This window comes from Anastrepha ludens, chromosome 4 (assembly GCF_028408465.1).
Source record: "Anastrepha ludens isolate Willacy chromosome 4, idAnaLude1.1, whole genome shotgun sequence".
Classification (NCBI taxonomy): domain Eukaryota; kingdom Metazoa; phylum Arthropoda; class Insecta; order Diptera; family Tephritidae; genus Anastrepha; species Anastrepha ludens.
Window position 1 is genome coordinate 76,604,495 of NC_071500.1, and position 18,663 is coordinate 76,623,157.

The following is an 18,663-nucleotide window of genomic DNA, read 5'->3' on the forward strand; positions in this document are numbered from 1 at the left end:
ATACAGTGGGTAGGTTATACATATCATTATTGACTATTCAGTTCCGTCTGGGGAATATAAATCTAAAATCTATAAATCAGCATTTTCCCGTTGATGTGCATGTATAACAGTAAATACGGTAAGCATTTTAAAGAATTTTTGGGTATGTCCTTGGTAATTATTTAATATATGATGAAAACTTTCCTCTATAAATGCTGAGTGCTGCATTTTTGTCCATTTTTTCGCTTTCTACTATTTCTTTGTTTATTTGAGCTTACAATCATATTTCAAAGGTCTCCTCATATAAACTGCTTTTAGACTTCCACATAAATAGTATGCATGGTTCAGTTATATGCAGTGCAAACATGTGTACATTTGCTTTAAACGCATATGGCTGTATCGAAAATAACTACAAATGAAAACATACTTATACATATGCATAATATGTATGTATGTAGTTCTGTTTGTAAATTTTCCAGTTTACTCACTCCGCAATAGTTTATTTTTTATTTCATTCAGTGCCGGATGGCGGTCAGCTAAATGCATTTGTTAGTGTATTCAGTGCGGCGATTGCCATGCTTAGACCAACTTACAGTGGCAATGTCATTGGTAAATGCATAAATAGTGAAGTAGAGTTTCATTGGCATTGTATTGTAAAGATGCAAATTCATCAGTAAAATTAACCTTTTGTGAATAGTGCAATAACATTGCTTGGAGCTTTTACACCTATGTACATATGTATGTAATTAAATATTTTAAGTGAGAGCTTGCATATAGAATAGTACCCACACACGCAAGAATGTGTGAATATATTTGAATTTATTCATCATCATCATTGTTGGCTGGAAACCCTGGTCGGGTCTTCGCCTGCTGTGGCGTATGTCTACAATTGTCTCGATTTCGTGCCTGTGTGCTCCATGCCCGAAATCTCAATGAACCTGTGTCTTCTTCTACACCGTCACTCCATCTAAGCTGCTGGCGGGCCCTTGTTCTCTGTCTGTGGCATTTACCGAAGAGTTTTCATTGAGGTCGGTAAATTGTGATTGTAGCGTTCCCGCTTCTCACCTTTATCACAAATCGCGCCAAAAAAACCCCCAAAACAGGTGTAAGCGCCAATTATACGTACATATAATGAGACTTCTATATTTTTTGGTTTGAATGGCTCTAAACTTCGCGGCCTTCTCGCGAAACCCACCCTGGGACTTTTTCTTTAGTTACCAGTTAGCTAGGCCGTACACGCCGCTATAATTAGAGCTCTGGATTAATTACATTCAATTTTAAATTTAGGATTCAAACAAAAATGAAGCGAGACGATGCATGTCTTATCACCAGCGTGCGTACAAAGCATTGATTAGGAGGTAAACACGCAAGAGCGGCATAAGTGTATGAGACCTTGCTTCGGCATCTGGGAGCATAATTTTTAGATATTCTAAATCAGTTGGTGGGCAGATGAAATTCATCAGAGACACGCGATGGCTCATTTTCTAGATTTTTCTCCGGTCCTAAATGTGCTTTCACAACAATGTTTGGAACCTCAACATAACCCAACCTGTACTTACTATCATACTGATTGATCTGGTTATATTGGAAATGGCCTTGTTGCTCATGCGATTTTGATATAATTAATACACATTTTTTGTATATTCCGTCTAGTTGAATTTAAAAGGAAAATGTCCTTAAAATCATAATAGATTTTCATTTTTATATTGTACAATACGTTGTAGAATAGAATGGCATCCCCTCTTTTGTTGTGTTGTTTCAGACTCAAGCTTTTCATATTTTATATTTTTTATAAATCTTTATTTAATTTTTATTTTATCGAACGGAGAGAACAAAGCGTGTATTAGATTGTAATGTACAGGTCATTCACTGCTGGATGTCGTCTCGTTCATGACTCAACTAAATTGTGCTCAAATCTAAATATCAAAAATACGATTCAAAATCATTGTCGGCACAGTTGGTGTGGGGTACAAGAACGAGTATGATTACTACAGATTTGCAAGTACGTTCATATGTACACACATATGTATGTATCCGAGCCAAGTTTACGCAGTGTAGTCAAAAAAATTGCTAACACGTTCAACCGGAAAGGAATAAGAGAGCGAGTAGGAGATGTCTGTTTACGGGCATCAGCGCAAGCAAATCTACAACAATAATTGAACAATGTAACATACATACATATGTATATATGTATATCTAAACAGACTGTCATATACATACATTTATTTGTATGCATAGATGTATACGAAAGCATTTCTAAAAGGTTTAGGTGCATATTTACTAAAGATGTGGAGTTTGTTACCCGAATTGCTGTGAGCTTGCTTTACGCGAAGAACATGTAAATCTGCGAAAATTCAGAAGTGCAAGTATGTATGTACACATTTACAGACTATATTGCTTGTACTTTCTGGTTGTCTTTACGTTGATGAGTATTCTGACCCATCACGGACCATTCAACTTCTCCTCCACTTTGTATTCAGTTTTAACTATTGTAACTTCCTTCCTTACGAAATGTTCTGAAATCATTGCTATTGCTCTATTTGCCGTACTCTTTCTTAAGCCATCTGCATAAACTAGTGAGGTATATGTCCATCCTTATTCCAGACCTACTGTGGACATTTTCTTCTAATAATCAAAGTAAAAAGGTATAAATAGGGCGACTTTGTTTCTTTTTTTCTATCATTTGGTATTTCATGTCCGGGATTTCGAGCCCGTGCCCTTCCGAAGAGTAGTCACGCACCAATTCATACGGTAATCGCTGAGAATATTAACAGTTTTCTTGTAAAAAAGTTTATATACATATTAGTAATGAAAATAATATTAAAAGAGATAATTCTATTTTATTTAAACAATGAATTGGTAGTCAACTTGTGCGCTTATTTACTTATATTAGAATTAGTTTCACTTTTAATTTGAAAACTCTCTTCCTGTCAGTGGTGTCTAAAACTACTGAAACAATCGAACCAATCAATAATCTTTTTTAAAACAATAGGAGCATCATAAAAATAATATATATGTAACCCATATTAATTACTTTTACATTTGCATGTTTTGTTTGAATTTGTTCATCCGATTACGATGTTGTTGTGAAGATGGTTAATAAATTTATTTGAATACACTATCCAGCGGTGGGCTCGATATGTAAAACAAGTCGCATTCAAGGTTCGATCTGGTTAAAGTTCACTATGTGAATTGAGTCAATATAAAATAAATAATGACGTTTGGTTATAGCGCTATGAATGCAGGTAAAATTCTAAAATGTCCTATAGAATTTCTTAATTATATCCCGAATTCCCGATAAATCAGCCACGTAAAGAAATTAGATTCCCAATAAAGAAAAACGGACCCCCAAAAATGTAGAAGCGAGTCAAGGGTAAATCGAAAAGAAAGAATGTTTTGGTTTACATCTCCAATCATTAAGTCTGTGATTTTTCGTCTATTTATTATTCCAAAGAATAAGAATAACATAACTATGAAAGTATTTAACATGACAAGAAATTCAGCGGAACAACCTAATTGCTCAATGAAATCGCGAGCATTCAAGCCGCTTCCTTGTCCTCTTCTGTTCTTTCGATCAAGTGAATGTATACCAACAAGTTAATGTTATTCTTCGTTTTCTAGATGCTTAGCCAGAAACTCTGCAACTATTTTTTAACTAATTAACTAAAATTAAATTTAAAGCTATTGCTGCTAGCGCGACGGACATATCCGGATATTATATCCAAAAAATTAATGCCACTAAATTTTCTATCAGATTATACAATAATAAAGCAAATTATTCCAATAAGATTTCTGTTTTGTATTATAATTTTAAGTTCTTAAGCTCTTAGAAACCACCCGATACATATATCCCGTCAATAAATTGAAAGTGTTCAAATTCAAATATAACTGACACGGAAATACAAATACTTCATGCATATATGTATGTATGTTTGTATGTTTATCGAATCGGGTATCTGAAACTTCTTGGGGTCATATGTATGTATGTATATACATATATGTGCTAGTATGAATTTTATTTTCATTTTCAACTAACTTGCAAACACTGTGCTTTGCCAGAGCTACCCATTCTTTAACTGGGAAGTTTAGGGGTCGCTGATCGTTAATGGTTGCATCGGTCGGACGAATGTCTTTCGTATCTCACACTTCCTACATCCCTGTTTTCAGAACTTTAGACTCAACCGTTTTCTTATTTGCTCTTTTTTTCTATAAAATAAGTCCACGGACAAAGGAAACAGAATTAGTCAAGTACTTCTTTCCTTACTTTGGCCAGAAAATACATATATACAAATGCATATATGTATGTATTGCCCGACTTTTCCTTGCACCAGTGAACAGAAAACCACCACAATCTAACCTCCAGTGTCATTAGAGCGCTCAATTCGGTATTGGCCCAAACATGTGCAAAATCTCTCAGTTCTATCAAGTTGCGAATGCGTATGCATACTCGTATATATTCGTTTTCACATGTATGTGTGCCCTATTGCAAGTGCCTCTGTAGAGGAGAACTAGTTCGAAAAAAGGTGCAGGAGCAGTGAACGGTTCGGGTTGGAACAGCGAACTAATCTCTACTCGCGCGCTAGCCACTCGTAAACGGAAAGTGAAAATTTTTACTGCGCTGCCAACGTTTCGGTAACGCTACCGGCGGCTTTGGGACGTCGTCGCAAAGTCATATTCACATACATACACATAAGTTTGTTGGTTAACCCAAACCTGCATCCGCAGTATATATGTATTGCAAGTAAAGGTGGCTGCAGCAATAAACTCAACCACACAGAAGATGTGGGAGGGCACTGCAACAACACCAATAACATTAAGATATGCAGGCGAGAAATAATGGTTGTGTTGTGAAATATGTTGAGCTCCCCAATCCTATTGATATTCTTGTAAGTTGTAAGTATTGTAGCTCTACTGGTAATTCTGCTCATTCTGACCCTCCCCTGTTTAGTTTTGTAAGGCTTCGTCTGGCAGACTACGACACAAAAAAATTACAATGATAATAAGTACGGGAACTCCGCCACTAACTAGCGATAGCTTAGCAGTTTTTCGTTGAACAGTGCTTACATCCACACCAAAGAAGCATTCACAATAAATTCGGTTGTAACTACATAGTGTATCTACGAACAACTCTACATACATGTAATAATATTTCTTCTAGTGTACTATAGGGACATTGATGGTATAAACTACCACTTATGTATTTGAGGTCCTGAGTCACTCGCTTAACAGCTGGCACTGGTTATGGCAAGACACTTTCGATTTCGTCTCGGTTGACTGGGTAACTGACTGACTTGTAAACTTGATGAAAATAGAAAGCGCATCGCTATTACACTTTTTGCAAATAACTAATGAAAAGTGAATTAAAAATAATAATTGAAAAAGTAAATTTATTTCATATGTTCATTAGTGTTGCAAAGCCTTACGGCCATGATTTGAAATATATTAATATCTGTTTTTTTCTATAATATTATTTATAATTGTGAGTTGCTGGCTTACTTATAATTTTTATGTAATTTGAATATTTGTCGAAAATATCCTACCATTTTTATAATGCGCTTTTGTACAAATACCTTGAATAAGAAAAAATACTTTGCATAAATTTAAAAAATTGCGTAAACTCGTTATCATTCACCTTACTAATAAGCTCTTACCTTATAACGTCTCCACACCAAATTTAAGGGTTTTGTATTCTTATCTCATGGCGCCCTAAAGAATTGCCGTCTATGGACGATGCAACGACCTTGGGCGCTTTTATGTACACAATCATAAAACTGTTTTCTTACTGTTCAGACATTAAATATATTATATAAAGAAATCGAAAAAAATATGAATTTTCAGCCTCCTTCGAAATTATACACAATTTGTATAATAAAAAAATGTCTCCTTCTAAAGAGGGATCAGATTGGAGGGGTTTTTAACAGATCATGCGTGACTTCTGTCAAACTAAGTACATAGTTTTTATCAATTATCATTGACATTTCAACAACGGTTACAACTCGTACAATTGTATTACGAAAATGGAGGTTTTGTGAAAAGTATTAATCGCGCGCTGCAGAGCAACCCGAAACCATTTAAGAACAGCATATGGGCTAAAGGAATCATCGGCCTATATTTCTCAAAGACAAGGCTGGCGTCAATGCAACAGTGCATGGCGAACGCTATCGCACTATGATAAACGACTTTTTGATGCTGAAATTTAACACGGCGTAAATAAGACGGCGCTACTTGCCATATAGCCCATGAAATAATGGATTTTAGCGTCGTCGTTTCGGTGAGAAATTTATCTCTCGTCGATTGAAGCATTGGAAGCCGACGTTTTTTCTAATAGCGGGCGCCCCTCGTCAGGCAATGCCAAACCTCCGAGTGTATTTCTGCCATGAAAAAGTTCCTAATAAAAAACTATCTACCGTTCGGAATCCACCTAAAACTGTAGGTGCCTCCATTTGTGGAACACCATGAAGTCGTACGCCCTAAGTAGAAGGATGGGCTCGGCCAAACACCCAAAAAGGGTGTAAGCGCCAATTCCAGGCCCACAGTGACTAGCAGTATATCAGTAGCAGCATGGCCAATTAAATTTGTATGCAAAGTAAATATAAGTAATTATTGTATTAAATAAGAATAGTTTAGACTTCAACTGTAATTTGTAATTGAACGCGAGTATGTTAATTGAATTTATTTATTTATTTATTTATTTACATAAAATATAGTTATTTGTATTAATACAAATATATATCTGAAAAATAATTATGTAATTAAAACTTAAAAATCAAGGAGAAGCAAAGGCAATCAACCACTCGCTTCGCCTAAACGCACTCTGTGTACTATCTACAAAAACGCTAATGCATAAACTGACTGATTAATAAAGTGGCATGATTCTGATGCAAGGATATTGATGTTTTCTCGGACATCGTCATATTAAAAAGTACCAGTAGCTAACATTGAAAATATGTAGAAAATTAATTAGTTGAACTGCAGTCACATATTTTCTAGTTTCAGATTGCTAGTTCAGAATCGGTAGGTTTAACTTTAGGGTATACTTATAAGTACGTACACATATACAAATGTATGGAAAATAAAAATGAAATTCATTGTATTTTCCACTTCAGATTTCCTTAGTGCAATGGTCGCTGTAATACCTGCCTTTGACTGGGAAGTCGGTGCAGTATTTCCGAATGCACAAACTAAGCTTCCGTCTTCACCTCAAGTGTGGGCGATTGTTGCAAGAACTGGTGAGTCTTTGCCTCGAAGTGCTCGCTCGCTTCTTCCGTCTCCCCTTTTGAGCTGCGCGCTCTGCTCTCACATACACATATATGTACCTAGAACGCAATCGGATGAAATGCAGCAGAAATAAAACCAACAATGCACAAATACTCCTTCGAGCATGCACACATATACTGATGTACATATATAGATATTTTATATGTATGTATATATATTCCTAAACTTTGGTTTGTATATTCAAAAGCATTTAAGTAAAAATTGTATGTATGTATGCATATTCGAGTGTGCATACGTACATACAACCCAATTTGCGAAAAGTCGCTTCAGCGCAGTGGGTCTGGGTCGCTTTAGTGCCACTGCCGCTTCGTGCTTGCGATTTCTTTTTTGTTGTCGGTTTGTTTTTTTAATCGTAGTGGTTTATTGTTCTTTATTTTGTTGTGTGCGCCAGCTGTACCGAGTTGCGTCGACAGCGAACGGTAACAGATATGGCATGCATTCAAACAATACAAATACAATAAGAAACAGCCAAAAGAGCGCAATTCAACACAAAATTTGCACTTGTACTCGAATGTTTAGCGGATGTGTGGATCCCCGTCGCGCTCTTCATTGCTTCATTTCACGATTTCCTCTCACATTTATTTATGGATACATTTTCGTGTATACAAATCTCCCTTTGAGTACACTATGTATAACTTTAAATATCCGCGCTCAGAGGAAAAATTTGCTTACTTGCTCAAACTAAACTAATTGACGATGCTCTCCATATCAGCTGCGGCAAACAATGGAACAATTCACAATTCAAAATTTGTAAATTTTTTTATAGATGTTATTATTAAAATAATACTGATTCTCACTGATAATATCAAAAATGCATGGAACTGAATGAAGGTACCACGTTTTAGATAAGAACTTTAACTATCAAAGGCACACCTATGTATGGTATGTACACATATTATTCGGCTAGCATTTTAATGTAACAATAGCAATTTAATCACATTAAGGAAAAACAGAAAAAAATGTGACGTTTGCGAAATACCACAATAGTTGATTTATTCATATTATATTAAGTCTAGAGCAAATTTATAATTTCCCAGATTAGAGTTTTATTTTGCCTAGCGTAAATCACTGTACTTTAGTTTGTTTACTCGTACTCTCCACTTTTTCGCCAATCAAAACATAACCAATTCAGAATCACTCTTACTCTCATCACGCTCTCGGTAAATATTTCAATCCATATTGTAAATAGGTGTATATGAAAATAGACTATGTTTCTGTGAATATGTACTTTCTAGCCACTTTTACTCACTTGCACACGGTGTATTCGTGTTTGGATACGATTTTACTTTGACAGTAGTGACTGTTTGCGGCTACTGAATGGGGTTTGAATCAACGTCATCATTGCTCTCACGATGCGTTCATCACTTGTTATGTTACGAAAATGCATGCTGGCACATGCGATTAGCGGAGTGTTGATACGAATATGGCTAAAGTCAGTCAGCAGACTGAGCTGCAAACACGAGTACGTTGTCTATGCTGTATAAGTATGTATATGTATGAACTTAAGTATATATTTTTGTATATATAAATATATATATATATACACTGTTCAGATCGGCAATGTTTCATCGTTGGCGTTGCCGTAGTAGTCAGCGGCGTCGCTGTCGTCGTTGTCGTCGTTGTCGTTGTCGTCATCATCCCCATCATATGTGTGTTGTTGAAGTGAGTGGTCGTCTGAAATGCAAATAGGTATGTGTGTGCAATTATGTACATATGTATGTACGAAGTGTTTCCTTTGCGCTGTTGTCGTTGCCATTGCTACTGTTTCTGTTGCTTTTTTCGTTGCCGTCGTCGGTGAATCGTAGCAGTTGCTTGGCTGCTTGGCTGCTTCTCGCTAGCTACAGCGTTTTGTTACTTCGACTGTAATCGACTTAGAGTTTAAACTACAATTTCAGTTTCGCTGATACCGTAAGAGATAACCGACGTTTGCGTTCGACATAATAATAATAGAAAAATTGCAATACGCGGATGGTACCTCCCAACTAACTTGCCAGCTAACAAACTGAACTAAACAATTTGCGATATGCAATTGCACTTGTATTAAAATTCAATAATTATAGATGTATTTGTGCATATGTGAAATGAAAATGAGATTGTTTTAAGTTCAAATAATCGTGACTGTTTGTTGGTGGTGAATTTGATGAATGCCCGGATGTACTGTTGCTGGTGCAATCAAAAAAACTAAGTAATAATTGGCTTGTCACACAGGTGTAGCTAAGTTTAAACTTTACGATGACACTTAGATTTTTGAATACTCGATAAAATTTCTAGACAATTCATTTTTGAGTATGAGTTTCGGATTCCCGTGACTGCGCTTATTTGCGCGTGCTTGTGTGTTTCAACTGTGTTCTAAAATTCAGCATTCTATTCCAAGGCGATCAGACAGCGCCAGCTGGACAATCCAGCAGCTACTATCAGGAGGAATACACCGAACGGAAAACTAAACTAATTCTCTTGTCTCGAGTGAAAAAGAAAAATTATACACAGAAAGTGTTATAAAAATGTTGTGAAGATTTTGCTTAAAAATCACGGTTTATATTTATTTTGCACTCAATAAGAAAATATTATTGGAGTTGCAATGCATTTTCATAAATAAACACATATATTTTTATAATCAAACGTCCTATCCAAATGTACAAAACAAACAAAATACCTCAAATATTGTAAATTGTCTACGACGCTCAGGTACAAAATTTTGAAGCAAACAACAACTGCAACAAGAGTTACAAAATTATACGATTGCAAAACAAACTTAAACATTAAATGATAAAATTCATATCCAAATAAGTGTAAAAATGTTGAAAACTTTATATCCTTAATAATAGTTGAAAACTTTGTAGCTTTAAGGAAAAGCAAATCAAGTTTTAATAACATGTTAATAAGGTAACTTTGGAAAAAATAGAAATTGAGGACACGTTCAGAATTCGAGATTTTAAAAATAGATTTATATGTTGGACCACATTGAAATTCTATTTTCATTAATTTCAAAACAAAATGAGTCAAATAAAATATCAAACCTAATTACCAATTGGTGCTTTAAACGTTTGGTAAATAAAAAAATATCGACAAATATAAAAAGCTTAGATAAATAAATTCAAAACGATCTCGTCTTGGAAAAGTACATCGCTCTTTCGGATTAGCAGCGGCCAGCAAAAACAATAGACGTTCAGTTCAATTGCTAAAAACCTAATTCACCTGTAAACTTGGCATACAAATCTTCAGAACTCGGAAAAACGACAAAATTTGCATCTAAGAGGACTAAAAAAGCAACGAAATTTACACCGAATTAGACGTAACTGAATACTAATTTCATAATGATTATGGTGCAACACCTGGTGACAGCCAATGCTGCGCATACGTTAGTCAGTCAGGCAGCTTTGTCCTCAGCGGGCTCCTCCTCGCCTATACCTTCGTCACCACCGTCCACGCACAACGTGTCATCTTCAGTCTCCTCCCTGTCATCATCAGCTTCGTTGGCGTCGAATGCACTCTCTTCCCCTGCGCGTTCACCATCACCGGTGGCATTGTCACAGCAAAGTGTTTCGCCACTGGCATCCCCCACCATTATCAACACAAGCGGCAGTACAAGCAGCAGCTCTAACGGTGATAAGTCGGTGAATTGTTCCATTACAGCTTCAAATCAGGGCAATGAAGACAAAGACTTAGAACGAGATGAGCATAATTGGTGTTCGCCCAGCAACAGTAGCGACGACAAGATATTAATTCGTGCCATAGATTCACAGAAGTCCACAACGCAAGAAACAGAAAGTTCTCTTCCAGAGCCCACCTCACCTGCCATTAATGACAACAACGACAGCAACGTTTCAACAGCGTCCAGTCCACAAACATCCCCTCTTCTGGCTATAGCCGCATCCACAACCGAAACCAATAGGCTATTGAATTGCCGCGAAGAGTTCACGGTACTTTACAATCATTTGCGGCAACATAAATATGTCACTACGACCGCTGAACGCAAATCCTCAGCTTACGATCAAAGCCGCAACCTGAATACCACCACCACACATAAAGAACGTGAAACGGTAGGCGAGTTAGGTCAACAGGTGCGTCGCACGGTGATCACCAGCAAAAGTCAGAGTGGCGGAGAACCATTGCCGACTCGCAGCTGTGTTACATCCGATCGAAGGAAAAGCATAGAACAGCAGAACGGCAATGTTGAGGGAATGAAAGAGGATGACGAAGATGAAAATATTGCTGTCCAGGAGGATGGTATAGCCTCAATGGAGAACTACAATAGCGAGGAAGAAGAGGAGGATACAGATAGTCCATTGGATCTATCGGTGAGTGCAACAACGCTCCGCAATCGTGATTGTACATACTCGGAGACTGAATCAGAAGATTCCGGCTCGGGTGTGACGGAAAGTGAGCATGCCCAACTCAAAGCGGAACAACGATCAGCGTATAAGAAAAATTTAATGAAGAGATACTGTAAGTGTAAAACTTAAAATTACATGAATTATTAAAATACTTCTATAAAACATGAAAGTATTACTCGTATTAATTTACTGTTCATAATGAGATGAGGCATATGCAATATTGGCAAATATTGCTTAGTACGGCTACCAAACAAACTTATATACATAAGCAGTATGTTTATTACCACTGGTTGATTGTTACTTATGTATGTTAAATATGGTAATTCTAAATACTTATGTATGTGTTGTAAAGGGGTTTATAAATTTCGATTTACATAGATAATTTTTTTCCAGCGGAAAGCTGCATTTCCTAATCATTTCACTGTGCTTACCCTAGAGTATGTAAGTAAGTATGTATGTATGCATGTAGGTACAAATGTATTGCTATTAACATTTCGAAATTCTACCACTGCAATAGTAGTTTAACTTAAATTTTTTCTGAACTTCCAACATTGTATTCATCCAACACCGTGACTTCAAAATGAATGGGAAAATAAATAAATAAGTAAATCAAAAATTTTCCAGCTAAGCAGGAAAATATGACGAAACCACTGAATTTGCCAACCACCGACCGACGAATCACCGTACCCAACAACCAACTAAACCAATAGAGATATATATGGCCAGACAGACATCCAGACAATCAGCCAGCTAACCGACCGACTAACCAACAACAATTTTTTTTAATGTAAAATAAAGCGACGAATAGTAAGAAGAAAACAAAACAAATCTGTAAAAATAACACACAAAATTGTAGTTTGAAATATCGTAATTTCCGCTGTGAAACTAAGACTTGCCGCCACATTTTAGTAGTCACACACGTACTCACACTTTTATATATATGTACATAAGTATGTATATAGATGAGCGTGTGCTTACATGCAAACGTCTGCCAGTTGTACTTTTGGTCACACTCGCAACAGAGCCGCATTTAGCGAAAGCAGCAGCGAGCCTCTCATGCGCCTCTCTGAAACTCCATCGTAGTGCTGTGCTGCCGTTATTCGCACACATACATAATCACATGCTTACATACATATGTATACGTATGTACATACATAAATTAGTTTGTGTGGACTCGTTTCATACGCGTAAGAGTTTCCTAACCCACCTCAACAATTTTATCGATTATTGTAAGCAGTAAACAAAAAGTTGCCAGCCTGCTTAGTAATTTCCATCTATTTACTTCAATCCATTTTTGTGGGGCCATTGTGGGGCGGTAGGACTGGGGAGCCTTGGGGAGGCGCACTGTAAAAAGAAGGGATGCACCCTACCGCTATTCTTTCACCGCTGAGTTTTTTCAATTATTTATACCATATACATACATACATATGTATGTCCATATGCACATTCTAACACACTTTCTGCTTTTATTATGTGGCTTAATTTGTAAATATTATGTGAATATAGTATATATGTATTATATATATATTATATATACATATATATTATAAAAATTGTATAAAATTAATATTTTGCTTTGGAATGGATCTCCTATGTGTATGTATGATACAAGTAAATCAGAGACCCACACGGTTATGACTTTCATAACACAAGTTTCGAGAAAAAAGTTATTTTTTCGCTTTTATTTTTTCAATCCAATAATAACGTTTAAAATCTGCCTTTCATTTAAAGGATTGGCTAAATACTAAAATGCTCTTCAGTCCAATTTATGTAAATTTGGCGTCATTCTGACTCAACAAGTGGAATGGCAACGAAGTAAATGCCGATTCTTAATGAAGATCCGTAAAGTATTTCTTTTGATTGCCTTCTGTCAATCTTACAGTTATTTGATTTCGACTGTTATAAGCTTTGAATTACTGTTTTTTAAAGACTGCTTTCAAATTCAAACTTCAAACTTAACATGAAAACAAAAGTCTTGAGTGTGGTCATATTTAGCTGCTAAATAAATAAAAATAATAATTTTGAGATAATAATTTTAGAGAAGGCTAGACTGATTATTGGGAATCATTTGAAACATACACACATATGAAATATGCATAGTGAATATCTCGATAATCGGATACATCTGTAACTTGCAGCTCAAGACGAACGAAACGAAAAGTTGTTTGCTCATTCCAAAAAAGTCAACCCTAAATTTCCAAAAACCGAATGATCGCATTTGAAAACTTCCAATAAGCAAACAAACGTTTAAATGTTCACTTCTTTGAGGAGTTATTATTACTAAGTTTTAAAAGTAAACGTTTTCCGCATTTATAAAGTAAGTTCGTTGAAATAAGCTTCAATCCTGAAAAAACTCGTTCAACTTTAGCTTAAGTTGCAGACATTTAATGTGCAACAAAAGCCAATTCCCGAGCCAGGGGAAAAATTGCCGTTCCAATAATCAATTAAGTATCTACACTCGATTCTCTTTATAGGAATTAAACTCCAAAAAAGCTTTTCGAATTTCATTTTTTTCCAACACAAGTTACAGTGAATAGCTTCTTAAAGGGAAGATGAGCTTTGCTTTGAAGATTCATCAACCCAAAATGACAAATCTTCACCGCGTCCTTGTTCACTCCTCTCGGGAGCATAAGGCCTTGACAAGACTTGTCTTGCGTTTGTTTCGTTAATCTATTTGATTTCTGGCAGGATAGGTAATTAGCCTGCTGCTATCAGTTTTAAGTAGTGGGAGTGCCCACCTGTTGTTGCTTAGGAGCTTCTTACTGCTTGGAGCGCCATCAGTATGTCACATTTTTCAATCAGAAGGATCACACAGATGGTCGAGGACTTCTCTAAAGTGGTGTGAGAAGGGGGCAGCCGCTGTAAGAGCGCATCTAATTTACCTTGAAGAAAACCGAAAACGTTCAGTGAATAGTTTTATGGCATACAAACTTTTATTAAATTTTGAGTAGCTTCGGACAAGTGGGACAGTTTTACCTCCGTCGCATGATTGTAAGCCATGAGGTCTACTAGATATCCTGATTCAGTAGTCATTACATGAGACTCGATTCATGAATGCCTAATTGTTTAGAACGTTGAGATATCGTTGCTGAAGGTTGTTCATCAACACTTTGGGCTACAGCAACAATATTCTCAACAGAACGTCCAATCCGTTTTCTACCCTCGACAGAACCAGTTGTTCTATCGTGTAAAACTATACATCTGTCTACTTGATAAATGTGGCAAAGATGGCATAAATAGGTTCCGTCTAGCAATTATTCACTACTGACACAAAATAGCGAATAGAAACTTAAATTGAAATACTAAACAAATTGAGCAGGGGGTTTGAGTAATGCACATACGCATGTCATTATATGGATCACGTAAAGATCAATTAAGAATTAGCTGAAAAGTATATGTACCTCTGAAATTACCGTCTGAATCCTTTTGTGAAGAAGGCTTAAATGAATGTACTCACAGCCTCACAGACATTAGTTTCATATTAGAGATTTTGTGTTTGTATAAGTTTTTTTTTTTTTTTAATTTTTGTTTAATGTTGTTTTTATATTAATTATTACATTTAAAGGAACGTTTTATTTGCATTCTTATTTGCAATATACGTGTTCTTTCATAATACAATTTGTTAAATAGAATTCAAACAAATAAGGAAGGCACCCTTCGCTCCGGACCGAAAATACTTGCGCGCGTTTTAGTAAAATTTAGTTTGGGCCGGCTGTTAACTTTTGAAATCACACAAACTCATGGACAATGAGAGTTACTGCTTGTAAAATCAGGCAAGCGGACGGAAATTTAATCTTAACACATAAAAAATGGGCACAGTTTCACTCGATTTCAATAATGATTGTGTCGGGTCTAAATGAGACTGAGCAATGTATGTATGTACCAAATTTAGATGAGTTTTATTAAGTCCCTGTTGACATAGACGCATTTACCCAAAAGTGCGTGAGGCACCGCTCATCCTTCAAAACTATCCTTGCGCCGTATTTATTTTCCTGAGTTTATTATTTGTAGCAATTTTAGTAATTTTGCTTCATTTATAACAGAGATATCACTTTTTTTTGTTTTGATGTATTAATTGTATGTATTTATATTATTGTACAGTGGCTCACAGCTATTTCGTGTGGCTGTATGTTAAACTAAAGAATTGTAAAATTATTTTTATTTGATTTACTTTAAAAAAAATGTAAATGCACAATCAAAGATAAATTATTTCTAATTACAAACATGTATAAATGCATTCAAATTTTTTCTGCTTTAGTAGAATATTTACAACAAAAACAGAATACTAGGTAAATTGACGTTACAGCTTATTTCGTGTGTTCACTTTTACCGTTATCGGCGCCAGTAAACCGGTTAGCAATTATAGGAAATTTGTTTTGCATAGTATATTAGATTATATCCTTATTTAGTTTACACATTGAAAGTAGTCGGTTGTCCAGCTTAATTTAAAAATACCGTGATGGGTCGTCGTACGTCGATTGAAAGGCGCGAATTAGTGATTACGCATTACAAAAATGGAAAGTCGCAGAAAAAAATGGCTGAAATTGTAAGTTTAAGTACTTCCACAGTACATTACATTATTCAACGCTTTTCTCGTAAAAAAAGAGTGGTTGACAAAGGCCGCCAAGCTCCAAACAAAATTTTTACAGAAGCTGATGAAAGGTGGATATTAAGAAAAATTAAAAAAGACCCACGAATTAGTGCGCCAGCTTTGACAAAAGAGGTTGAAAAAGTACTTGGTAAGTCATGTAATCCTGAAACAATAAGAAGAATTCTGCGCAAAGCTGATTTCCATGGTCGTACAGCTCGAAACAAACCGTTTGTTAATGAGCGTAACAGGAGATTAAGGGTGGAGTTTGCCGAAAACCATGTTAATAAAGACCAAACATTTTGGAATGACGTTATTTTCGCCGACGAAAGCAAATTCAACCTCTTTGGTTCCGATGGAAAGTATTTCGTTTGGCGTAAGCCCAACGCGGAGCTGGACCCGAAGAATCTGCGTGGTACAGTAAAACACGGTGGGGGCCATGTAATGGTTTGGCGCTGCATGTCAACAGCTGGTGTCGGAAACTTGGTTTTTATCGACGAAATTATGGATAAAACAGTTTATTTGAATTTATTAAAAAATAATTTACTACAAAGTGCTAAAAAAATTAGGCATTCGGGACAGGTTCAGGCTCTATCAGGACAATGATCCGAAGCATAAGTCGGAATTAGTGCAACGGTGGCTTATATGGAATTGCCCTCATGTGGTAAAAACGCCAGCACAATCACCTGATCTCAATGTAATTGAGAATTTATGGAATATTCTGGATCAAAAAATTAGAAAACATAACATAAGCAACAAACAAGATCTAAAAACAGCATTGCAAGTGGAGTGGGAGAAAATATCTCCTGAATACACTGGAAAACTTGTTAGCTCCATGCAATCCCGGTTAAAAGCTGTATTAAAACAAAAAGGCTGCCCTACAAAATATTAGATTAGTAAAAACTTAATAAATTAAAAAAAATCATGTTTTTTTTAGTTTGGTTAAGCACACGAAATAAGGTGTGACGTGGATTTACTTATAATTTTGATTTTGCTGTAAATATATTACTTAAGAAGAAATAATTTAAGTTTATTTATGTATGTTTGTAACAAGAAATAATGTATCTTTGAATGTACATTTAAGTTTTTTTTTCTAAATAAAGTTTATACAAAAATATTAAACTTTTTTATTTCGATAAACGGGCACACGAAATAAGCTGTGAGCCACTGTATATGTGAACAATGTATTAATTTCGTGCGAGTTATCGAGCGTACGGGTGGACGAACGAACAGACATGTCCATATATATTGCTCTCATCATTCGGAGCCCCTTGGTATCCATATATTACATACCTATGTCTATCTAAAGCTGCACACTTTCAAATACTAATATCTTAAATAAATAAAAATTGGCCTCTTTTTGTAAGAAAATAAAGAATTAAGATGTGTTATAAAATTAAATAGCCGTTAATGTCCTTCTATTCAGACATATTTGTATTCTTGTTAAAATTTAGTAACATCGTCATCCACTTTACTACTACTTCTTATTCAAATAGGTCAGGTAAAAGCGTAGAAATGTGCAGCAAATATTATGTACCCTTTTTAAATTGCATAAAAAATAGGTTTATTTACATACTATTTAAAATACTCAAATCTGCTTCGTAACTACTTCGAATTGAAGAAAAGGTATTATGGAGTTTATATATGAAAAACAAAAAGGAATATTACTTACAACCCTAAATTATTTAGGAACCAGCATTATATATATATATAATTGGCGCGTACACCCTTTTTGGGTGTGTGGCCGAGCTGCTCCTCCTATTTGTGGTGTGCGTCTTGATGTTGCTCCACAAATGGAGGGGCCTACAGTTTCAAGCCGACTCCGAACGGCAGATATTTTTATGAAGAGCTTTTTCGTGGCAGAAATACACTCGGAGGTTTGCCATTGCCTGCCGAGGGGTGACCGCTATTAGAAAAATGTTTTTTATTAATTTTGGTGAATTCCGAATGGTAATCACGCACCAACCCATTCGGCTACGGCGGCCGCCAAGCTTAGTACCGGTAATAATATCAGCCTTGAAATCCAACGGAGGATAACTAACACGAGCTACTTTCGACTTTGGATTTGGGACTAGATTTTTGATACGAACAAAAATCACACCCTATAAGTTTCTCATGATGCCCGTCCTATTGTAAGGCGTAGCAGCTTGGATGGTGGCAACATTCTATGAGGGGCCCCTTGGAGTGTTCGAGAGAGAATTTCGCTAAACGATTTTTGGACCTTTGCATATTGGCGATGGCGAATATCGCAGACGTTGGAACATTAGCCATTTAAGCATTGAGACGACAAAGACATTGTGCAACGAATACAGGTCCAACTGCTCCGCTGGCTTGGTCATATCGTCCAAACGGATGCAAAGGCTGCAGCTCTGAAAGAGTTCGGTGCGGTACCTGTTAGTGGTAAATAGAAGAGGAAAGCCAACTATGCGTTGAAAAGTTCAGGTGGAGAAAGACTTGGATTCAAATTGTATGTCCAACTGGCAC

The 18,663-nt window shown here is 36.1% G+C and overlaps 1 protein-coding gene across 5 annotated transcripts in view; it reads left to right on the plus strand.

The window, feature by feature from the left end:
• Positions 1-18,663, plus strand: part of LOC128859881 (ecdysone-induced protein 74EF-like) — a 190,221-nt gene that overhangs the window by 129,671 nt on the left and 41,887 nt on the right. Inside the window, exon 1 of one of the 5 annotated variants that reach the window (XM_054097010.1) lies at positions 8,908-11,703. The exons of the other annotated variants lie outside the window; for them this stretch is intronic. Coding sequence (XP_053952985.1) covers positions 10,572-11,703 — 1,132 coding nt within the window. The 5' untranslated portion in view covers positions 8,908-10,571. Of the gene's footprint in view, positions 1-8,907; positions 11,704-18,663 lie in introns of those variants that run through there. 5 annotated transcript variants of the gene reach the window in all.